This window comes from Heterocephalus glaber, unplaced genomic scaffold (genome assembly GCF_053883595.1).
Source record: "Heterocephalus glaber isolate CG9 unplaced genomic scaffold, H.glaber_assembly_v1.0 deba00001666, whole genome shotgun sequence".
NCBI lineage: Eukaryota > Metazoa > Chordata > Mammalia > Rodentia > Bathyergidae > Heterocephalus > Heterocephalus glaber.
In genome coordinates this window covers 12,185,568-12,211,064 of record NW_028258406.1, presented here as the reverse complement: position 1 = coordinate 12,211,064, position 25,497 = coordinate 12,185,568, and the positions used below count along the sequence as shown (strand labels likewise).

Genomic DNA, 25,497 nt, shown 5'->3' with positions numbered 1-25,497 from the left:
TTATTATGGTCACTAAGAAATGGAAATGATTAATGGGCACCTTAATTTTGTTGAGTGATAATTAAGTTACTCTGACAAGTTATTCTGAAATAATGCGCTTTTCCCTGAGTTGTGAAGCCAGAATTTAAAACCACAAAGCTTAAAAATATGATATATGACAAAATTATGATTTTTATTGCAATATTTAGTCTTTGCCACACTGAATCTTTCTGTTAAACTAAAGGTAAAAATTCTTAAGTACCAGGTATCCATGTTGACATATTTAGTGTTGCTGATTTAAAAGAAAATTGCCATTTAACTTTTTTGTGAAGTTACTGTTTAAATAACCATGAAGGAGAATTATGCTATGAAATTATAATTAACATTATCAATTTAGGAATTATGAAAATCATCATATTTTTATTCACATTTTATATTTGCAAGACTTTTAAAAATTTAGTTATTACTCAACACAAATCTAGAAGACAAAGCGGCATAGTCTCATTCTACTGTGAAAAACAAGAACAGAAAAGGCAAATAAATTTAGTGATGGCTTCGCTGGATTTCACTAATACAAAGTTACTAATTGTCACTACTGAATAAATTTTTACTGCATTTCCATCTCTATTACAACTTTTATTTAGGGTGCTGAGATTGAACCCAGGACCTCACCCATGTTAGGCAGGCACTCTTAATTCTGAACTACATCCCCAGACCTCTCACTGTAAGTTTTAAAGCCTCTTGTACCCTATGTTTTCAGTTTTATCAGGAAAGCAGTTTATTTATATTTGAGGAAGAGCTTTAAAAGTTTAGTTTTAATTATGATAAAAATATCCAGAATAACCATGCTCTCATTAAAAAGGCAACTTCCTTGCATTTATACAATCTTTTAAAAATTTTTTAGAAGATTATATGTTGGTATTCTTTAAATTTAAAAAATAAATGTTTAAGGGCTTCTCCGAATTTTCACTTTCATGAATTTCAGTGCATCAGGTCTATGATGCAATCTGAACTTACATACTTTATTTGGTAAATTTCTTATACAGCACAGTTACAAACTTCCACAATTTATTTGATAGAAAAGTAATTTTATTGGTTGTATTCTCTCATTTAATTTTTATAGTGATTCTATAAGGTATGAAGGACTATTAGTCCCATTTCACAGATAAGGAAAGGAGACTAAGAGTGTTTATTGCCTTCTCCTGTAACCATCTGTAATAGTGGCAATGGAAGAGGGTTTCCCCACAGAGGTCTGTTCCTTTCTGTTCCTCACCACCATGTTGCATCACCAGAAACAGATGAACATATGGTTAGCACGGGTTTTGTCATTTAAATCTAGTAAAATTGTAACTATTATTTATCATCAGTTATATTCAAAATTGCTTAGGATATTTTTGTACTAGAGAAAAAAGCTAGCACTGATATTACACATAGTTCAAAAAGCAATACACAACACTTCCATACCTCATCACTGACATACAAAATTAAACCCAAAGAAGTTTTAGGTAATTATTAATGAATTTAACTTTAGTAGTTAATACTCTCAAAATTAAAAATGACTCACAAACCCTATAGCAAAAACAACAGAATGGGTCTTATTTTTTAGAAAACTTAAAAAAAAAATTTAAAAAATGACATTGGGGCCTGGGGTGTCGCTCAGTAGTACAGAGCTTACCTAGCATGCATGAGACCCTAGGTTGGATCCCAAATACTGCAAAATTAAGTAATGAATGAGAAGACATTCATTTAAATTAATCGTAAATAAATATCCCAATAATTCAATAGAAATAACAATCAGTAATTCTGCCAAAGAACATAAACTGTCCTGACTAAAAGTTCTGTTCTTCAATATCAATCAGAATAAAGAATACTATAATGTTGTGCAAAGTCCAAAAAAATTTTTTAGACAGTAGTTCCTAGTTCCTTGGGGGTACTATATTTTGATTTATGCTTCCTTTCTTTGTTTTTTTTAATTCATTAAATTTGTTGGTACAGTTTAGGTATACAATATGATGACATTCATCATTAGGAATTTGTATCTTTACATGATACATCTTGGTTCTTGTTTTTTCCCCATTCCCCTGCCCTCCCTTCAACCCCTCTATGCTTCCTTTCAGATGATTTTATGTTATCTTTCCCAGAGCAACACTGTTTCCCAAATTAGTCCTATGTGTGCAAAGTTCAACAATGAACACGCGCAGTGTTTCCTGTGGGAAGAGTGTCTGCTCTCCTTACAATAGTGCAAAACTAACAGCGACACATGTGTGGTACTGTTACTACAGGGATAGGACACAAGCTGGGTGCTACAGTACCTTCACAGGACAGGCCATGGGAAGTGACTCCCGAAAGGCTCTCTCGGCACACGTTACAGAAGGTGGGGCGGGCGTGGGAGCAAGCGTACCAGTTGTGCATCCCTGAGAAATGTTCCACGTTAAACTGGGCCACCTAGAAAGGAGATGTCAGGATAGAGTGGCAGAACAAGGAAACAAGGTAACACATGCTGGACTATTTGGAATGTGCACACTGTAGTTAAATTTCCAAACCCATTACTTTTAACACCAAAGCACTCTAAGTCAAAAAAAAAAAAAAATTCAACATCTGGCTTAAATAAGCTTAATGAATCTATACATACTTTTTTTTGGCACAGTATTGCTTTAGCTCTTTGCTTAATGTTTATGACCTAAGAACAAAGAAACAACAGGGAGACACTGTTTTACCTCGTAAGGTTCTCTGGTCTGTACAGACTTCAGTGAGCTGATCCAGTCTTCCATCTCTTTTCTGTTCTCAGCACACAGCATTAGCCTCCTGAATGGAGTGATTATCTGAAATGGATAATTCAATATAATGATTGTTAATAACCAACAAGAGGAATTAATTCAAACCCTAGTATCTCATAAGACAGTCCCATTTCTAAGAGTCTTTTATTTCCTTTGTGAAGAAAGTAAGTCTTAGTAACAAAGGCAAATTCTGTTCTCTGTGTATGATATAACATGTTCTAGGAAAGGAAAATTTTGGCAGTTTTTTTCTTGTCTTTGATCCCATTACTATTTACTTTTTATCAGATTGTTACCCATTCTCTGAAGGCTATGAGCCCAGATAAACAACGCATTCACATTTCATAGAGTATATACTGAAAACTCACTTTAAATATACTTCACAGTAATTCATAGTTAACTTAGAACTAATGCTTAATTTCAATATAGGAAATACTTTTTAAATCAAAAATCAAGGAAATGCTATAATAAATGATTTTTAATTGATTTACTATGGTATCATTAAAATTCTGTTAATAGTTAAGTAATACTGTTTACATATCATTTCTACTGGTTATTTAGATATGATTTATATGAAGGATTTCCTTCCTCATTGTGTAGAAACCTACTGTATTACTTTTTAGTCAGAGCAGGGAGAAGAATTAGCATAAAAATCCTTTAGTTGTCTTTAAGGAAGAAAATAATTCTGACTTTCATCTTTTTTTATGCTACTAACTAAAATGGCAAACTAAATGTATTAAGAACCTCAAAGCAAGTGGAATGAAAACTTCAAGCTGTTATAGCACAAAAATTGCTTCAGAGATTCTGAACTGACTTCAAAGAAGCCCTTATTTGCATCTAAATACAGTATTCTGGTTGCAACCTTGAAGTTACTAAATCCTAAACATTTACTGCAAAGAAGGAACCATTTTTGTACTTGCAGAACAAGAGTAAAACATTGCAATCATAGCTAGCAACTATTTCCAAATAACATTACAGATTTATTTATATAGCAATTCTAAAACTTTTCTAGATTAAGTAATAAATCTAAGTGTAATCCTGCATTGTAGAGCAGATTTCACAAGCAACAGAAAGGAAATAATCATCTGTAAAAAAATAAGGAACCTTTTTCAAAAGAAAGAAACTAGTGAGCCTAAATCACTGTTAGTGATCTTAGAAAATAAATCTGAATTTGAAACAATAGAGAAATCAGCCCAATCTTATCCACTCACCAGTCATTGCTTCCTCTCCTGTCACCGTTTTAGACCACACTGTCCTTGCATAAGCCCAGAAGCTTTTACTACAACTGACAAACACTTGCACTTATGTACAGTTAGCCAAAAGCCACATGGTACAAGGACACCAACCACACAGCTTCTGGTCTTTGCTAATGTGTATGAAATCAAAGAGAACCTCACTTTTGCATTTTCTTTGTTTTAAATGACCCTCTTTGGATAAAGCTTATTAGCAGTTGGTCACTTCTCTTCCTGAATAAATAGTTAATGTGAAGAGCAATGCCTCCCTCATTACTTAGGAGCCAAATGGATGCTTTATTGCTTCAAAATGTTTTTCTAGGACAGCTCATCAAATGTAGCAGAGAGGTACCATTAAATCATAATATACTCCTGGCTCCAATGGTTGGCACAGCATTCCAGAAATCTCCTGAATCACTGATGTTACCTGAGTAAGTATTGCCTCTAGTGTTTATTTTTTGCTATCCTATATAGCGTAACTATAAGGATTCCCTCTCTTTTACTATGGTTTATCTTGAGAAAAGTATTTTCAGACCAACAAGCCTTACTATTTCATTCTTTGATTTTGGTTTTTGTTGAATTCTAAATAGAGCATGATGACTGACAGTTTTAAGCACCTTTACTAATGCCTTTAAACTGAAAGTCTTTAACTGTCAGTGTGAATTCTGTAAAAAATGGAAAACAAAGGATAGCAAATAGGTTCTGATTTTTCTTAGAATTTTTGGAACTATTCAAACGCCTCAATTCAGAAGAATTCCAGCAAGACTATACAACTCAATCATGTAAATAACTTACGCATAATTAGGTTACACATATACATTTACAATGTCTCATTTTTCATAAAATTTTATTTTAAAATATACAGTAACAAGTAAAGATTGTAACATATCTTTAATCAAAAGTAAATCTTTTCTGAGGCAAAAGGAAATGCTAATATTATTTTGATACATAGGTTTTGTGATTAATTATAATTAAGACTGATTATAAAGTTACATCATAAGAAGTCAGAATGAAAAAGAAATCTTTTACAAATCATACAATGCAAAGATGTCTGATTTTGTGGCAGCAGTACCAAAACATCTCTGTGCAAGGTGCCCACAGTTGTCTGGGTTGACTCACAACAAGCCTAGCTCACCCAGCAAACCTGCACATCTACCAGGATAACCCTTTTGTGTTAGGCCAGCCCTCATGGGCCTGCCGTGCTCTAAATCTCCTCCCTACCACCTGTACGGGAAAGAAACTGACAGTTGCTGACCAATGTAAGTACTATGCAATAACCAATTGCACCACTGGAGCTCCTAGTTGCTGACTAATAGATTCTGGTTATCCCCTAACTGAACTCCATTACACGGCAGCAGTTTCTCAAACTTTTAATAGGAAAATATTGAGGGAAGAGCAAATTCTGCAAATTAGTTGGTTCTCATTCTGAAAGTATATCTGAGTCAGCCTCTTTATTACAACATTAGAATAGGTCAGGGGAAATGGAAGGCTATGACCCAGTCCCTTCCCTATACTGGGAGAGAATATTGTACCTCGGGAAGTATGAACCTGTCAGGAACCAAATCTGGAAAGCTTCTGGGCAGAAGACTTGTAACCTTTCTCAAAGGGCCTGAGGCTAACCTACCCTACAGTGTCCTCTAGCCATTGTCCTTATTTCAACTCCACTCTTACTCTCTCTTCCTATTATCCCAATATTCCCAAACAGTTTTTCAAACATATCTAAACTTATTTCAGTAATTAATTTTTTTCAAAGTATGACCTCTCCTCAGTTCCTGGAACATACCTGTCTGTTCATCCATTCAGCCATTTACTGAGCATAAACTGAATCCAAGAGCCAGGGAAAAACCACATGGGCTTTGCCTTAAGAATCTCCAAGGGAGACAAGAAGTACACAAAGGACATACTTGTCTGAAAAACCCATACAGGACCAGAGTACAAAGGACTTTCAGCTTACAGTGCTTCACATAATGTACAGACTCCCCATTAATGGAAATATTGCTCCACTTTAAGAGTTACTAGCTTATAAGGACTGATCAAATGACATCATTATGTATGTATAAGAATCAAGAATTTCTAAGTCCAGTAAAACATACAAATACTATAAAACAGATATAAGGCAATCTGGTATTAAATATAAAATTCTACATAGTAGTAGTATTGTAGTTAAAACTTTATAAATGTGCACAGTGCAAAAAGGAAAAAAATAAAGATACACAGTCAAATATGAGCTATCTTCTAGTGAAGGGATTACAGATCATTTTAACTGTAATTTTTTTATTTGCCTGCATTTTCTAAAGCAAATATGTAGTACTTTTGTAATAAGACATTATTTGGCTGACAGAAATTAGAATTTTAAATTTGGTCCTGTTCCCCACCACCTACTTCGCAAGTGCAAGATCCTGAGTTTGATCCCCAGTACTGTTCCTAAGCAGTTGTCAAACTCTGATGCACACAGCAGAATCACCTGGAGGACTAACTGATTGACCGACTGATCTGAGGTCCTGGGGATTGAATCCAGGACTTCACACATGCTAGGCAAGCACCCTAGCACTGACCTACATCCCCCGCCTTCACCTGGAAATTTTTAAAAATCTGAATGTACAAGCAACACTCCATATGACAGATTCAGAACAGGGACTCAGCCACCAGTTTTTTTGTTGTTTTTTGGGGGGGGAGGGGGGTTTTGGTACTGGGAATTGAACTCGGGTCCTTGCGCTTGCGCAGCAGGCGGCGAAACCACTGAGCTAAATCCCCGGCCCCCAGTTATTTTTTTTTATACATTCAGCTGATTCCCAACTGCAGCCAAGTTTGAGATCCAGTGTCTAAAGATACTTTATTATTTCTACAACAATTTAGAACTAAAAAGAAAAGAGAAAAGGAAAAGAAAAGGAAGGGGAGGGAAGGAAAGGGAAGGAAAGGAAAGAACTTCTGAAAAGAAGTAAATTGGAGAGATTTGTTAGGCTGCAAACTCACTAATATAAAGGCAGAGTTATTCAGTGCCTAACTCTGCAGTCAGACTGACCTAGGCTGGATCCCATCAGTACCCCATCGTATCTGTCTGGCTGTAGACATGTTTCCCAGGTTCTCTAAGCCTCAGTTTCTCCTCTGCTAAGTAGGGTAAAGCTTGCAGCAATTTCAACGCTCTGTCCAAGCTCAATAAATGTTACCATTACACTTTTTCTTAGCAGTGACAGAAATTGAATATATATTTATAGATTATTTTCTGGCATGTGCATATTTCTTGTTTAAGTGTGCTCCAAGAGGAAAGTCAAATGAGCCTAAGTCAGAAGACACTTTACCAACAAAATAGTCACTGACTAGAAGACCACCAACAAAGGAATAATGATAATGACCTACTGACCTCCTCCTTAGAAGATATTAGGAAAAGATCAACCAATGAATTAAGAAAAAAATTGACTCTCCCTAGTTGCACTGCACCTATCCTTACCAAAGCAGGAATAACAAGTGTAAAAAAGGCTTACCAAAATTAAGAGCATCAGAGCCCCTTTACAACTCTGAAAGAACTCAGTGTGCCACCTCTAGTAGGTTGCACACCTAAATTATCAAGATAGATGGCTACTTATTTTAAATCAGATTTTTGGTTTTGCAATGAAGCAAATTTTATAACCTTCTCTGGTAATGTTAAATGGCCAACAGCTTTTTTGTTAGAAAATTATTATTTCTATGCTAATGTTCTTTCTAACAAACTGATCACACATACCCTGCAGCAGGACTCATTGTATTTTTAGTGATTAATCCAAAACTGCCCTTATTGAAATAAAAATTTGTATGTGGTGATAAGCCTTTACTGGAAAGCAGAACAAGCAGAAAATTCAATTGTGATTTAGCATTTTTTATTGTATTTACTACAGCTTAGAGATATAATTTTACTTGTTATAGCCTAATCAGATATAATTATGTGCCTTTTTAACACTAGCTTTACTATCCCTGAAGTTGCCAACTGCTCAGTCTTAATGTACTTCTTCCATCTTCTCTCAAAAAAATCTATATCCAACTCTTCAATTATGTATGATGCTTTTTCACTCTTTTTTATAGACTGAAATAATTTACTTTGACAACGTAAATGTGCCAAACTGCAATGTAATCATGCATCTTAAGTGACTATGTTGAGAACAAAGAAACTTTCATATTTCTAAGTGTAAGCTGGGGCCTGCTACCATGCAAGAGCTCAGGTCTGCGACTGCATCTGTGTACCTGAAACAAAACAGACCCAACTAAGCTCTAAAGCAGAACTGCAGAATCAAAATCTTGGTTTGAGGGTGGAAGGGGATAAAGATAATGGACAGATGTAATGCCACAACTATTTTGATATTTAGATGTAGCACAGATGTAATGCTAAAACTTACATGGGTGATTATGATGCACTCCTGCTTTCAGGGAAAATGTCCAACTTTCTTATAAGTAAAGGCAGAATCTGATCTAACGTCCAAAGAAAAACTACTCTTAATTGTTATGGCTTCCTCTCTCTTTTCAGCATCCTTCTGATCCCAAACTCCTAGTGTTTTCATCTGTCCTCAATAGGCTTCCTTTCTGTGGGGCCAGTCTGAAATAGCCTTCCATTTATAGCACACCAAGTAATACAGCAGAGGTCATAAAATTATGACTGTCAACAGAGTTGTTAAAAAAGAAAAGTTTAAAATCTACCATATTTAGAGAGGTACAAGCACAAGTAGCTTAATTTTGCTTTCTTCAGTGGCCATGTTGGACATTTATATTACCCAGTGGCCCTTGGAGGCCTTTAAGTTTGCAAGACCTTTATCAACTCTTCTAGTTCATTTGATTTCTGGGGATAGTATTTCCTCATTTTATTATTTGTTGCCTCAAGGCCCATCTATTTTCTAAAGTGACAATTTATTTACCTAAAAGTCAATTTTTCTAAGGTGTTAATAGACGATAAAAAATTAATGCATATTTTCTTCCAAGGTTACCTGAATTTTAATTGAAGGATTACATTATATTACATTACATATATAATGGAAGTAAAGTACTATGTCACAACAAATGCATTTCTGGCACTGTGATTTAAAAAAAGCCACAGGTATTCTCAAAAGATAGTGTAATTTGAATAAATAAAAGAGTACAATTTTAGATTAAGAAAAGACTTTATCATATCGGTGCACTACCATTCATGTTTGTTTTATAGATGCGAATACTGCACTATGGGATGTGCGCCAAATGCTTGAGAAGCAGGTTCATAAAATCCTGGGATACAAATTTCACAATGGTGTAAAATAACTTAGGAAGATGTAACAGACTAATGATAAAACTGAGGTTGACTGATAACTCATACAAATACAAGAATTTCATTTTTAATCTATAGCTGAAATTCATGAAGAAATTCTGCTATGCAGGCAGCATATTATGTAAACAAGAAACTAAATTATACTGCTTGGTCATTGAACTAAGGTCTTCCCTATTCCTTTCCCAATGATCTAAAACTCTTTTCAGGTGTCAGTATACAGCCATGCTTAGATTTGTGCATCAGTAAATCTACTACTGAAAGTCAAAGGAGATCTTTGAAAGTCATTTGACCCTTGGTTTTGGCTGACCAGTCCTTTCACTGGTCAGTCTTGCTGGCTGAATAACAACTCTGATCTTGGAGGAGAGAAGCATTGCCGTCATTAAGATTAAGGAGTTTCAAACTTCAAAATATCTCCACAGGCACTCAAAATAAAGAGAGAGCCATTTGTCAATGAATATGAGGACAGCTATACCAATGTTGTTATTTATCCAAGAAGAAACTATGTATCTTCTAGAGGTAGTATTTGTTCCAAAATTCAAACTACAAAGTCAAGTAATTATCTACATACATTGACATAGACAATTGCGAATTCTGTACCACAGACATGAAATACTACTCACTTGTGACAAGGTTCTACAAAGAATTCCACATACTGAAAAATAATTTCTGATGGAAAATTTTTGTAAGTACATAGCACAATTATTCTGAGAAATCAATGAATCACAGAGAGAGGAAAGAACTTTGGACATCAGGAGAACATTTTGGCAAGAATATAGCTTTCTCTAAAGGAATACTTGACTACTGACTTAAGGCAAAAAGGCAATATATATTGATCCTTCCATTATCTCTGGAAATTAAGTACGAATTAAATTCATTACAATATATTGATGAGAAAAATGAACTGTCCATAATTTGTTAATACATCTTAGATAAATGAACCAAAAAGTAACTTATAGCAAGAAAAAATAAAGCAATTATTTCTTTACTGTACAATAATAAACTGCATAACCGTGCTCACTTTAGCTGATCTTTCTCTTTCACATCCTCTGTGTTTGAGAAGAAAGGCAGAAAAGAGGAAAGACTTAAAATCTGGCAACCATATTTTTAGGGATGAATATGAAGAATGAGGATGGAGAAGCAGTGATGTGAAAATTTTCCTTTATTAAAATACTACAGATAAGTAAGGAAAAGATAAATACATGAAACAGGTGGCACAAAATCTAGACAATACTAAGCGCTGTGGGAAAGTAGTCTATTATCACATAGTTATTCTGAGACTATATATTTGAAATTGGTCACAATTTCTTTAAAAATGGACCCACACATTTGAAAACCCCAAGTGAAACTCTTCAAGTGACCAAGGTAGGGTCCTGCATGTCCTAGTCCCCTCTTGTGCACACAGATTCTGGTGAGCTTTTGGCCCTAAACTCAGCCATCAGCCCACATACCCCCACACCCAGGTATCTAATTTCCTCCCTCCCTCCCTCCCTGCTATCAAATGCAAATGAGATGAATAATGTCATTTCCTTTCTCATGGGACCTAAGATGTCCACAGAAGTTAATGAGTTAAAACTTCTGACCACTGGCTGACATGATGGGTGCACTACGCTAAGGAGAGCTATCAAATTTTATTCCAAAGTTTTTGAGCTTCAAGGAGTCTGCTTAACGTGAGGCCAATTTGACTCTTCACAAAACTAAGGAGCTATGGTTTCATTACAATGTGACCTTCCATGTTAATTTGACTTTCTTCTACAATGTTTTCATTGCCTTAACATATAAAATACAAAATATAAATACTGGGCGGGGAGAGCGAGGATCATCGGAGGATGATCTGAGCGGCCCGGGCGGCCACAGCTAGCAGCCACGAGCTACTTGTGCGGCTGCGCAGAGGAGCGAAGGTCCACAGTTTCCCTGTTGCTGCCGGTTGTGCGTTGGGGCACTTGCTCATGGAAGAGGAAAGGAGTTCTGTGTTGCTTCTCCCCTCCTTGGCCCAGACCTAGTGCGATGGGATTTCTATACGTGCTGAAACACACTTTCAGGAAATGGCCTCTAAATCTTGGCTGAATTTTTTAACCTTCCTCTGTGGATCAGCAATAGGATTTTTTTTTTTTTATGTTCTCAGCTATTTAGTATTTTGTTCGGAGAACAAGGTGACACCCAGCCTAATATTCTTCATAATGATCCTCATGCAAGACATTCAGATGATAATGGACAGAATCATCTAGAAGGACAAATGAACTTCAATACAGATTCTAGCCAACATAAAGATGAGAACACAGACATCGCTGAAAACCTGTACCAGAAAGTTAAAATTCTTTGTTGGGTTAAAATGGGCCCTCAAAATCTAGAGAAAAAGGCCAAACATGTCAAAGCTACATGGGCCCAGCGTTGTAATAAAGTTTTATTTATGAGTTCAGAAGAAAATAAAGACTTCCCTACTGTGGGATTAAAAACCAAAGAAGGTAGGGATCAACTATACTGCAAAACAAAGCTTTTCAGCATGTTCACGACCATTATTTAGAAGACGCGGATTGGTTTATGAAAGCAGATAACGATACATATGTCACACCAGACAATTTGAGATGGCTTCTTTCAAAATATAGCCCTGGGGCCGGGGATTTAGCTCAGTGGTTCCGGCGCCTGCCTCACAAGCGCAAGGTCCTGAGTTCGATCCCCGGTACCAGAAAAAAAAACAACACACTCAAAATATAGCCCTGAAGAACCCATTTATTTTGGGAGAAAATTTAAGCCCTGTGTAAAGCAGGGTTACATGAGTGGAGGAGCAGGATTTGTACTAAGCAAAGAAGCTTTGAAGAGATTTATTGATGCGTTTAAAACAGAAACATGTACACATAGTTCTTCCATTGAAGACCTAGCGCTGGGAAAATACATGGAAGTTATGAATGTAGAAGCTGGAGATTCCAGAGATACCACAGGAAAAGAAACTTTTCATCCCTTTGTACCAGAACACCATTTAATCAAAGGTTATCTGCCCAGGACCTTTTGGTACTGGAATTATAACTATTATTCTCCTAGAGGGCCCTGGTTGCTGTTCTGATCTTGCAGTTTCTTTTCACTATGTTGATTCTACAACCATGTGTGAATTAGAATACCTCGTTTATCATCTTCATGCATATAGTTATTTGTATAGGTATCAACCTGCCTTAACCAAGAACCTAGTAAAGTAAGTAAGTCAAGTAAACAAAAATGAAGATCCAAAAGTAAAATTAGGAAACCCTTGAAAGGAACACAAATGAGCCAAGGTAAAAAGTCTGACATTGCACTGAAGAAAGACTTTTAGCATTTCTGACACAGAACCCTGAAATCCCAGTGACGTATAGAAGTCTTTCAAATGAATGACTGCAAATTGAAGCTTTAAATAAGCTTAAATGTTTTTTGATACAATAATATATAAATCTATATAAGAACTTGTGTATTTTAAAGTGGTGGCAGGTAGAAGAACTAGAAAAGAGATTTTGTCACCTGTTCTTGACCATGTGTATTATTGTCAAAGAGAAACTAAAACAGTTAAATTTGCTAAAACTGCAGTGTAGCACACTAGTTACACACAATGCTAAACAGATCTGCCTTAAAATTTTAGAAGGAAATACTGTTGCTTAGTATTTTTTATAAATTTATTTGCAGTATGATATAAATAAACCACTCCTCTGCACACAGTTGTCTAATGAAAAGTTTGCTGTGATTATAATTAGAAGTATTTCTTAAAGAAGGAGAATAAGAATGGCACTTACTGTAAAGTACATTAATAAAACTACATTTTAAAATTAAAAATATATATATATAAATTCTGATACCTGTTTCCTTGAAAAACAGACACAGATTTCATTTTCCTCAGTACAGATATTCTCCCTACATACATGGTACTTCGGCAGGACCTCAAATGTTAAAAAGCAAAATTTTCTTTATTTAAATTTAAAATGATAAAATTAAAATTCTCTTGAAAAGAATTTAATAAAGATATGTAAGGTGGCAGAACTCACACATTTTTCAAATCAACATTGTATAATTTGTGTCTGCCAAAAGAAAGCAGTCTGTTTAACATTTTTCTGGGTCTATTAAGACTTAAAGCTGTGTTTTAAAGTCAAGGTCCTAATTGCTAATTCCCAGAAGCCTCTGGTCCACCAGAGGGCCAAAAATAATAGGACAGAATGAAACGACGGAGATGAAGACAGTCTCTCTGCAGGTTATGTTCCCCTGCCCTGTCTTCCCTAGGAGAAGGACAAAGGCCTCCTTGAATCTACCAAGAAAGGCTTGATGTGTTATTCATTGGGATATCCTATTGTATCATATATAACTTATCACATGTATGTTACTATAAATATCACTTTTATGTGATTGTATCACTTACATATAAATCACATGTATAGTAAGCCAGTTTCTGAAAACTAATAAAATTTGAGTCAAAGTCAGTATAAAGTCTCTTAGAATTAAACAAAGTATTAATCATTAGTCAATTCTTATTAGTTTCTTATTGTTGCTATAACAAATTATCCTAATTTTAATGGCTTAAGACAATACAAATGTATATAGCATTACTCCCTTCCCTGATAACCTTATCTAAGCTCACTCCTTTTATTCTCCATTACAACATACTAATCTTAATTTTTATAGCATTTTTCTCTAATTACATACTAACATCTAATGTGCTTCTGATCCTGCCTACTTCATGTCTGTTTCATAACTATATTCTAAAAGCCAAACACAACCATGGAATAGAGTATGTTAATGTTGTAAATGATGGGCAAAGACGGTGGGTTAGAGAAGCTATTACATCTTTGAAGAATATGCTGAAGGCTACCTTTTGTGACAGTTTACAACTTACATTCTCCAGTTGAATCCATCTTTTTATCCAATAGAAAGTGGAAAGAATGCTTATTTTTTGCCAAGCAATGTTGCAGCCCGTGGGACATAGAAATGAAATTTAAGTCTTTTCACTGAGGAACTTCCAGTACAATGGGAAGTAAAGATAAATAAACCTAATTTCAATGTAGTCATTTCCTGTCACCTTCCAAATCACTTGGCCTGGCTGACAGCTTCCAAAATCCTTTCAAGATCTGAACCTGATCTATGTTGTCAATGGTCTGGGCACCAAGAGGACATAGTGAAAGGTCAACTCACCAAGACTGAATAGTGAAAGGATGCTTTGTATGAGATGAGACTCAGACAAGGAAGGAGGAAGGAGAAGGAAGAGTTCAATTTCATGTGCATATCAGTGGGAAGGAAGCCAAAAGGAAAGGACTGGAAAAGGTGTAGGTACTGCAAATTAAGTGACATAAAAACACAGAAGAGAGATCAAAGGAAGAGCTAAGTATCACAAATAGTGTGATGTGGGCCAGGGATTTAGCTCAGTGGTGCCGCTGCCTGCCTCGAAAGCACAAGGTCCTGAGTTCGATCCCCGGTACCAAAAAAAAAAAAGGAAATAGTGTGATGAGACTACCAAAGGTAGAAAATGAAAATAAAGCTGAAGAGGAATAATTATAAAAAATTTTCAACCCTGCAAAAGGGTATGGATTTGATCTAAAAGGGACTGAAGGGATCTAAAAGGCACTATTATTGAAGAGCTTTAAGCAAGAAAGCTATTTGCAAGACAGTAGTGCTGACAGGTTGGTGGCTGGGATAAGAGGTGGAGTCTTTGTTGTTTTTGTTTCCAGTACTGGGAATTGAACCCAAGGCCTCTGTGCTGAGATACATCCTAAGCCCTATTTTAAAAGTTTTTGTTTGTTTTTAATTTTGAGTCAGGGTCTTACCAAATTGCTAATCTAGATAGACTCAATCTTGCAATCCTTGTGCCTCAGGCTCCCAAAGTGCTAGGATTACAGTCATGCATCACACACCTGGCTGAGGAGGAGAATCATTAAACTTCACAAAGGAATGAGAGGACACGAGTTAGGGTGCAGAGAGGCCGCTGTGCATGGGAGGACTCTATGAAGGCATGAGCAGATGACAGAGATGAAAAGGACGGCTGCTTAGGGAGGCAGAATTGATGGGACTGAGTGACCAGCTCGTTGTGAGCAATTTAGATGACTCCAGTATTCACATTTGAAATTAAAATAATTTGGAAGTCCAAATACTGTGAGTTACCATTTATGGAGTAATTGCAATAGGCCACTTACATAACCTCATTTCATCCACACAGTTTAAAAAGCAGCAACCTCATTTGTTCCTTGGAAGATCCTATGGCACAGATAAGTCTGTAACTTGTTCAAAGTCACAAAGCACAAGTAAGATTTAAAATTAAATTCATCATGTTTTCTTAGCCATCTACTAGAGAACAAAGGAATGGCAAAAAATTTACTGACATCATCTTGGAAGGACAGGCAGAAAAGGCTACATGTGCTGTTGTACAGTTGCTGTACAGATGCTGCACAGTTGCATCTCAGCCTCATTGTGTTACTCTTTAAAGGTGAGCAAAAGAGGCAATACAAAAGTGCTGGCAAATTTTATGGTTTATATATACGTGTTCACCCCACCCCCCAATGTGCTCATAGGTGGGCCTTTTGGGAGGTGATTGGATCATGGAGTGTGATACTTACCAGTGAATTAGTCTACAGATGTGGTTATAGCTAAATGTGACTGGGGAAGTGAAGCTTGGTTGTAGGAGGTAGGTCACTGGGGCCACAGCCTGGAAAGGTCTATATCCTTCCTGCCTGCCTCTCTTTCTTCCTCCTTCCCACTGCCATTCCATAAACTGATTCTCCTCTACTATGCCCCTCTGCCATGCTGCTCTGCCTTGGAGCCAGCCTATAGACTGAAACCTCTACAAACTGTGACCCAAAATAAACTTTTCTCTTTTTCTTGTGGGTGTTGGGTATTTTGTCCCAGCAGCAAGTAAGTGAACAAGGCAGTAAATAACAATAATTTCACTAACATAGATAGGTCTCTACAAACCAGGTATTCTCAGAGAATAACATATTTATAAAATGCATAATATAATCATATGGGACACTGTTTTGGAAGTGTTATGTTGCACATTAGAAACAGATTTTTTTTGGTATTAATTGTAACAGCAAGGATCATAGTGATTTCAGAAATTATTTATGCAGGCTGTCACATACACTCCCACTGTAAATTAATGGTTTTAGTTAATGGACACATTAAAAGTTTTACCATTCATTTAGTATTTTCAGACTGTACCAGAGATCAGAACAATGCATTAGCCTCAGCCCCTTGGCACAAGTTCTTTGGTTTGTAACCGTAAATGGCTTTGTACAGGACATGTATGAAATAGGAATTCTCAAAACAAAATAATTTTCTTGTTTTGTATTGGTTATCACAAAAGGAAAATATTTTTAAAACCTAAATTTTCCATTACTCCATAATCAAAGTTAAGGAATGGAGAAGAAGAATTTGAATATACTAGAAACTTTGAAAGTGCCATGAAAATAATACTAAAAAAGTACTTTAAGTCATTTTTAATAGTATTACAAGCATCTCTCCTAATCACCTGCTAACCATCCCAGGAGATCTTTACCATTATCTCAAATTCACAAGGTTCAGAAATGAAGTCCTCTTTTTGCTTCCCTTTCCCTGCAAACCTGCTTTTATTCCCATTCACTTTCCATAATTAAAGGCACCATCATAACTGGTTAAAATCTCCACCCTTGCAAATTCAACAACTCTACATTAGCTTCCTCGCTTCTCCCCTCTCTTTGGCCACAGCTGTCTGGATTGTTTGTTTGAGACACAGTCTCACTATATATATATGGCTGAATACATATTAGGGTCTTACTAACCCTCAACTGGCCTTGAACTTACAGTGATCCCCTTGCTCTCACCATCCCAGATGCTGGGTTTATAGGCGTGCACCACAACACACCCTCTGGACTTTCTGCACAAGGTCTGTCATTAATTCCTTCCTTCTTAACCCCTACATGGTTTCCCTGGACATTGCAGTGTTGTCCAACCTGGTCATCATGCAAATTTATCACTCTTTTATCAAATTCATCTGATAGAAAGCTACTAGAAAGAGCTCCCAATTTATAATCTTCTAAATGTAATACACATTTGTGATACAAATTAGAAATGTATTTAGAATGAAAACACACTTCCCTTCTAAACCTGCCCTCAGTTACCAACTGCCCTTCCTGAAGGCAAATATTTGTCAGTTTCTTCTGTATCTTTCCAGAAACAATCCACCTATAAACAATAACTATGTGCTCTCTTGAAATTTAAATGCACAGAAATGTGGACTTACAAACAAACAGCAACAATTTATAAATGCAACTGTCCCACAACTGCCCCCCAAAACTGAATAAAACTTGGGAGTTCACTATGTACTGATGCACTGTTACATATAGAGCTGAGTCATTCTTTTTAATTTCTCCACAACATTACATTGTGTGAAACATTTTATAATTGGTTCCAATCTATCTTAATTTGTACATTGGGGTTCTTTGCAATCTTTTGCTCAGTATTACAATGCACAATCAGTGCTTTTCTGTCTTTCAGTAGATGTAAATAGGACATTTTATCACTCCTCCTGATTCTGGAGACTGGGGGCAGTGAAGATGTGAGACTCAAAAAGCTTTCTTTACAGTATATCCTGTGAAGTGTGTATCTTGCTCATAGTGTGTTAACCAGCAGGTTAAAATCTTTCAGAGGTTTTTCTATTTACCATATTTTGAGGATAGGGTAGTAATGTCAGTCCTACTGGGTAGGCATGTTTCTACCCATCCTAGAAAGGGATATACATTCTAAAACACATTCATATGAATACTTTACCTACATAAAAATAATTCTTATAAAGGTCCTGAAAGGAGAAGAATAATCTTCTGCTTTGCTCTGAGAGCTTTTTCTCACACTGTGGTACTAACAAAAAGGCAGCTCTAATGATGTTGAGCAACTAGGAAAAGTCCACTAATTTCTTTTTTTATGAACAGTATTCTGACAAAGAAAATGGCCAAGGTTTGTACAGAAATCAGACCACAGAGGTAGCCAAACACCCCACTGCTTTTATAAAAATATGATCTACAATACATAGAACACTATAACTCTTCATACTGGAAATGTTAGTGGCAGAGCTGTGTGGCTTCTGGTTACTCCTCAGTAGCTACCCACTGTCAGACATTCACACCAAACAGTATTGTGCTAGATGACTACAAAGCATTAATGAAATGAGTAAAAGCACCACATTAGCAGAGACAAGAAGCCTTACCAAGTCACCCCTATAGACAATGTCACTCACCGGGCAATGCCTGGTGTCTGGATTAATCCAGGACATCCCTCAAGGCTCATATTGAGCCTTCTCAAATCCTGATGTCAAGGGTTAAGGTTAAGTAACCACACCTTGTACTCATTCCTGTTCTTTGTTTGTTTGTTTGTTTGATGGTTTGTTTTTGGTACCCGGGATCAAATCGGGACCTTGCCTTGCAAGGCAGGCAGTGGAACCACTGAGCTAACTTCCTGGCCCTACTCAGCCCTCTTCAATAGTTTCTTCATGCTAATCTGTTTTGCCCCGAGACATAAAGACTAACTTCTTCCATGAGTCCCATACCCATACAGGCAACTTAATGGAAGCTTCTGATAGTATCCTAAAATAGCTTGTTGAGCCTCCACTCCAACCCTGATCAGCTAACACAATCTTAGTTCCAAGCCTGTTCAAAAGCCTTTAGATCTGAGCCAGCAAGTCTCAACCTATGAAATCAACAAGATTAAAAAACAAAACTCCTCAACCTGATAACACTCAATCTACCTGTTGTCAACAAGAAGATCTTTCTTCTGACTTCACTTGTTTTTTGTTTTTTGTTTTTCCCATTAAGTTTATTGATACATTTTCGGTATAAAATACAGTTACATTCATCACTGGGATCTTGTACCTTTACATGAGTATCTTGGTTCTTATTTTTCCCCCCCTTCCCCTGCCCTCCCTTCACCCCCCTCCACCCCCTCCCTATTTGCAAAGGCCTTGTTTCCATTTTTTTTCCTCTTCTCATATTTTTTCCTTTCCCTTTTTTCCCTTCCCCTACCCCTCACAATTCCCCTGCTCTTTCAGACCTTTTCTTCCTGTTACACAACATCAGTTATACATTTTTTAAATTACAATATCAAGATCTAGAAGACATTACCACAGATTTTACAAAATTTAAAAGGATATAGAAAGCATATTACAAAAATCTTTTTTGAAATAAATTTGACAACTTCTAAGAAGTACCTTGGAAGACAAATTAATGAAACTAACTCTGGAGGAAATATAAAATTTGAATAGCACCTATTAAAAAAAGTATATTCCTAGCTTGAAAACCTACCTATATAACAACAGCAGGCTCATAAACATTTTAACTGATAAATTATATCAAACAATTAAAGCAGAAAACAGAAGGAACACTTCTCCCCTCATATTAGGAACTCAACATTGTACTAATCCTAAAACTGGATAAAGATAATAGAAGAAAAAAGTATGAACATAGATAGAAATTTGTTTAACAAAACAAACTATTGGAAGACTTCACTTGTTTATAAGACTAGCTTATAATTTGTCTCCAATACACACAAACCTACTTCAGCCTTCAAGCATTGAGATTTATTTGGTCTTGGCAAAATTTAAACTGGGCCCAGAAACTACAAAATGTATAAGGTGGAAACTACTGAACTGAAAGTCTCTTTTGCCAGAAACTAAATTTAGTAACTTTCTCCTCAGGATTTTAAAATTCTAATCTGAGACAAAAATTATGAGTGAGATTAAAATTATCATTCTTTTCTTGTCCAATAAAGACAGACTAATGACTACCACAAGAATCAACACTGTGGACTAAGCACACTCTAATCATTGTGCTGATACATTGTTCAATATAAACTTTATTCTTGTTTGTGGGTAATGAGGATTCACTAGGAATGGCCAGACTGGGGCATATCCTAGTTACTTTGCTTGTACCCTTAACTACAGGAGCTTGAGAATTCTAATATACTATGCATTCTCATGGAAAGAACAGTTTAAATATTAACTATACTCCTTGATAACTATATAAATGTGCATGAATTAAGTTCTCTGAATATCAGCTTGTTTATCTATGGAATGGAAGGAAGAATCCTTCAAAGCCTTTATTGAGATATAAAATGAATAGTACTTATGTGCTCAGTACTCCTTCTTATCATGGGTTATAGGATACACCAAAGAAGTTTCAGAAGCAAATGAATAACCATTTATTTTTATCACCTATCTTAAAAACACCTTTGCATTCTTTAAATCTTATAGAATAGGTTTTACTTAGTACTATTTTAATATTTTATTAACATTCAAAATAAACCTAAAATTGTTTTAATAGTTTTTTTAAAAAATAAAAGGTTGATGCTTTAAAATTGTCTAATGGAGCCAAAATCTGAGAGGTGTGATGATGTGTTCCCATTTTTAGAGCATATCACACAGCATGCATGGCCCAACTTGGAAGTCATCAATATCATCAACAAGAACTACATGAGGGGCACAGAGTCCCTTTCTGGATGCAAATCATTTAAGCCTCATCGAGTCATTCAAGATTCTACCAGGATTGGATTCCTCTTACAACAGAATGTTGCATAATATCTTTGGGATTTTGTGGAGAAAATCCATGGTTCTGAGCTATTCCCAATTTCTTAATAGGGCACCAAAAACTCAGGCTTCCTGGATGACCTGGTATAGCAAATTTCTTAGCATAAAACTCTATTGTTCCAACCAGTGCAGAATGTCCATGATACTTCCAGGGTTCTGCAGTTTATTGGATGGTCACTAGATACCACATCCTTTTTAGTCAATATCCAGGTATTTATAATGGTCTTCGTTTAGCTGCTTACTTGTTTTTGTGGTGCTGGGGTCAGGGCCTTCACACTAATCTACATACCCAGTTCTTTTTTATTTTTTATTTTGAGATAGGGTCTTGCTAAGTCACTAAGTTGCCTGGGTTGAGTTCAAATTTGTGATCCTCCTGTCTCCACCTCACAGAGTGCTTAGATTACAGGTGTGTGCCACTGTGCCCAGCTTACAATGCTTTAGTTTAAAATTTTTGCCAGTAGCTTATTTTCCCATATTAGACCCTCTGGGAATTTACACAGAATAGAATATTATCTTGTACAGAATCTGAGGCTTCAGTCTGTACCACAAATGGGCATCAGAAGTCAGAGTTGATCTAAATGAATGTGGAACTAAAGAGACTTTAACTAAACGCTTCAGCTCCAAAAAGACAAATCCTGTAGTCCTTCAACAAGTACACCAAGGAGTGAATCAGGCTGGCAAAGTGTGAATAAACCTTCAATGCAGTTGGCATAGCTCAGAAGCCTCTGCATGGCTGGTGGGCTGGTGGAACTAGAAGTGCTGGTTCAAACCCTAGTCCCCCCATCCCCACTGTTCATGCAAGATCTCTCAGGGCAGGAGATGGATTCTAGAAGACTAGTACCATATGGCTACTAGTGCTTACTGCAGGATCATGGTGACAATGAAAGTATCAGCTCAGGATCATCCACTAGGAACTGGTAAAAGGCCTTGTACATGGAGCATATGCTTGAAATGCATACTTATAACTAGTCTCCAGACAAGGAGGCTCTGTGCCATGTGGCATTAACTGGAGTTACCATGTTGCAGAAGCACTTGGAAGGTCAGTCCTTCAAGATACAAGGTTAAAACTGAATAAACATTTCATCTGGGCAGTCTTTACTCCCCATGCACAAGGTGCTTAAGGCTTAAGTTTTCCTGGAGGACCAGCTTCATAACATCAGCATCCAGGACGAGGGATAAGAAGTGCTATGTGGGTGCCACATTTAGGTCTCAGAAATGCTGGCATGGGGCATGTTTGTGCAGAAGAGCAGACAAAGCAGTCCCAGCAGTCTGTCTTTATATTCTGGGCCTCAAACTCTATGAGGCTGTGTAGTCCCCTCTCTTGCCTAGGCATCTGAGATGGCAGTTTCCAGACCCAGTTCAGGAGGAGGAGGAATTTCCTTTTTGTGTGTGTATCCTAAGAATCCTATTCCCAAAGCTACATACTTTAAGGACAGGACCTTTCCCTACCATATCCTTTTAAATTTGTTTAAATTCAAGCTAAGTCCTTTTTAAAAACTTACTGCTCAGTGGCCAATCCTTTTTATACATAGCCAATACTCAAAATTTAGCACAATGCCTGATACACAGAATAAGCCCCCAATAAATATTTGTGAAATGAATGAATGAATGAGTTCTAATCACAATCCCCAAAGTAGGTGGAGGATAGGGACAGAAGTGGGCTGTTGGTACCATCCTAGGAGGAGAAGTGCTAGAGGCAGCAAGTTGAAGATTAGCAGTCAGGAGCACCATGTTCTCTCTAAGTCATGGACTGTTAGCAAGACCAGACATGGTGCAAGGGGAAAGGAGTAATGTTAAGCACAGCAACTCACAACAATACCCTGACTGACCCTCCAGAAACAGCTCTTTAGCTGAGAAGCACCCTCCCCCAACTTACTGAGTGTCTATTCAGACCACAACATACTTTTGGTGAAACTTATCTATATGCTTGGACTCCCATGATCTGATTTTTACAAGCCAACTTGAGGTTCCCAGAGTTGGTTGGTTTCAGAGTTGGCAGAATACTCAAGGCATGCTCATATGGTCTTGCCTTACTTTAGAAAGCCCATTTGAAAGATTTATGTTTAGCTACTGGTAAAGGTAGAGACTTTGGGAAGTCTATTTCAATGGGTTAGAGAAGGCTCTTAGTGAAGGTAGAGATAAAGGTTCTCCCACCACACCTCATCTCCACCCAAGATTTTAATCTGCCAGAAAAAAAGGACCAATGATATCTTACTTCCTAGGACTTTCATCCATAAAATCACATAGTAACTTTAAGAGATATTTCTCTGGGCCATAATTCTTGGAAAAGATGCTCTATCATTAGATATAACTATGATACACCCACAGAGATGATGGCAAGACACGTCTTTTCTACAGAAAAACTAGGTTTTACAAACATCACTCATTCATTAAACAAAATAACTTCTTCCATCCATTCAACAAATATGTATTGGCTTTCTCCTTTGTGCTAAGCACTGTGTTAGCCTTCAGGAACCAGTGAAGTCACTGTCTTTCCACCTTCAAAGAAATCTAGCCTCCACCCGCTTCTCTCACTTCTCCTGCACTCACACCATGTCAAGCTCTCTCTACAGCTTTCCTCTGGGATGGCTATTTAGCTCTTGCTAAGCGGCTCAGTGTAACAGTGAATGTGAAGAGTCTAGCACACTGACCAGCCATCTCTAAATCCACTCCTCCTTGCGTAACCCAACAAACACCAAGAGCCACAAATGTGGTACTAGCTATGTACAACTATTAGCCATCTAACCTTGAGGAATTCATTTCAGCCTATTCTGAGAATTCTCTTCTTGAACCCCTTTCAGGTCACAGGGAAGAGGTGTAAGATTTCTAATAATGGGCAGTCATTACCTCACAAAGAGACCTGTTCTGTCAGATGATTCAGTTAGAAAATTCTTTATGTTGAGCTGCAACTGTCACTCTGTGAATTAAGCCACAGGTATTTGTCCTGCACACTGCAGTCACACACAACTTACCTACTGCTTCTCATACCTGGTAATTTTCTAAATACTAAAAAGATATCTGTCACATTTTCCCAAATCTGTAAAAGAAATCCTAATCATCCCATGATTCCCAGACCTTTTCACAATATTGATTACCTTCCTTCCCCCATGAACTCTTTAGCCAGCATTTCTCTTTAAGACATAGTGTCCAGAATATAATGTAATATTCTAGATGGGTAGTCTGCTCAGCAAATGATTATTATACATCTGGTAGTGTAGCTTATAAAGCTGCACACTGAATTCTGCTCACTGAATTCAAGTGTAAAAAAATGAACGTGGCATAACCAATTAGAAAAATACCATCAAATCACATGTATTAAAAGCTCCAGAATAAAGAGACAGGGTAACAGAGTGGTCAAGAGTATAGATCAAGGTCAAATGCCCTAGATGAGTTCTGGTTCTACTTATTATATATATTAGCCTGTCTCAGATTCTCTATCAATCAAATGGGGATTGTAAGAGTTCTTACCTTATAGGATTGATAAAGAGAATTAGATAAGTTACCAGGCATAAATAGAACAGAAACACAGACCCAACAAATTTATCCAACAAATAAGGTTAGCAGCTTATTTATCTAAGTGATTATTCAAGCGATCTAGACCTCTTTTGAGCAACATGCATTCACAAATGATATTAAAAAGAACATAACAGGGGCCAGGGATTTAGCTCAGTGGTTTTGCCGCCTGCTACGCAAGCACAAGGACCCGAGTTCAATCCCGGCTACAAAAAAAAAAGAACATAACATAGTTATTTCCTTTGGAACTAAATGTTGAAATATTAATGGATAAAAACAAACTGACACATTAAGTTCAAAGGATGTGATATCCCTATTCAGAGAGATGAACCGAATTATGTCAGCTAAGAGAAAGTTAAGGGGAAAACAGAATAAACAAGAAGTAACCATTAAAAAATAAATTCTTAGGTCTGGGGATTTAGCTCAGTGGTTCTGCTGCCTGCCTTGCAAGTGCAAGGTCCCAAGTTCAATCCCTGGTACCAAAAAAAAAAAAAATTCTTGCTGGGTTTGGTGGTGCTTGCCTGTATCCCAGCACTCAGGAGGCTGAGGCAGGAGGATTGCCGTAAGTCTGAGGCCAGCCTGTGGTACATAGTGAGTTCAAGGTCAGCCTGAACTACATAGCATGACCCTGTCTAAAAAAACAAAAACAAAAACTAAGTAAGTTCTTAAGGACAGTTTTTCCTCCCACTAAAATCCAGCCTACTTATTTCAATAATACTATAAATTTATAATTTCTGATATTTTATATGCCCAAAGAGCATATTCTTTTTTTATTGATTTAATTGTATATATGCTTTTTAAACCCTCATACAAAGAGTCATAATCAATGCTAATCAACTTTGTAGCACTCATTTAGATCTAAAACTACGAGTGCCCACAAGATGCCTGAATTTTATCCACCAAGTGACCCAGGTAGATGTGAAGTAACTGCAGGATTTCACACAAGCCTCTGCAGACCACACTCTAAAATGCTAGGGGTGGTTGAAAAAACTAATTAAGTGACTATTTCTTTCTAGTTAAGCAAACAAATAAGCACACAACAGAAAACATGCTACTGCAAACTTCCATAAGCAGTTTTAACAATGCCAATACAATAATTTCTTCAAAATGATGACTCTGTTGTTTAAAGTTTAGCTTACTCTTCATTGTAATTTAAAGAAAACAAGCTATTTGAACAGCACATTTTGATAC

General features: G+C 36.7%; 1 protein-coding gene and 1 pseudogene across 11 annotated transcripts in view; one reads left to right on the top strand and one right to left on the bottom strand.

Moving 5' to 3' along the window:
• The window catches only part of Dgkh (diacylglycerol kinase eta), a 213,378-nt gene that overhangs the window by 79,488 nt on the left and 108,393 nt on the right, over nt 1–25,497 (bottom strand). For all 11 annotated transcript variants that reach the window (XR_015445840.1, XR_015445841.1, XR_015445844.1 and 8 more), the window contains exons 5-6: nt 2,697–2,801; nt 2,292–2,424 (exon numbers count right to left, since the gene is read on the bottom strand). Coding sequence is in view for 5 of the 11 variants with exons in the window: in XM_087197313.1 (XP_087053439.1) it covers nt 2,292–2,424; nt 2,697–2,801 (238 nt within the window). In the remaining 6 variants the exon portion in view is untranslated. The remainder of the gene's footprint in view (nt 1–2,291; nt 2,425–2,696; nt 2,802–25,497) is intronic.
• Nucleotides 11,254–13,015, top strand: LOC101697705 (glycoprotein-N-acetylgalactosamine 3-beta-galactosyltransferase 1-like; annotated as a pseudogene).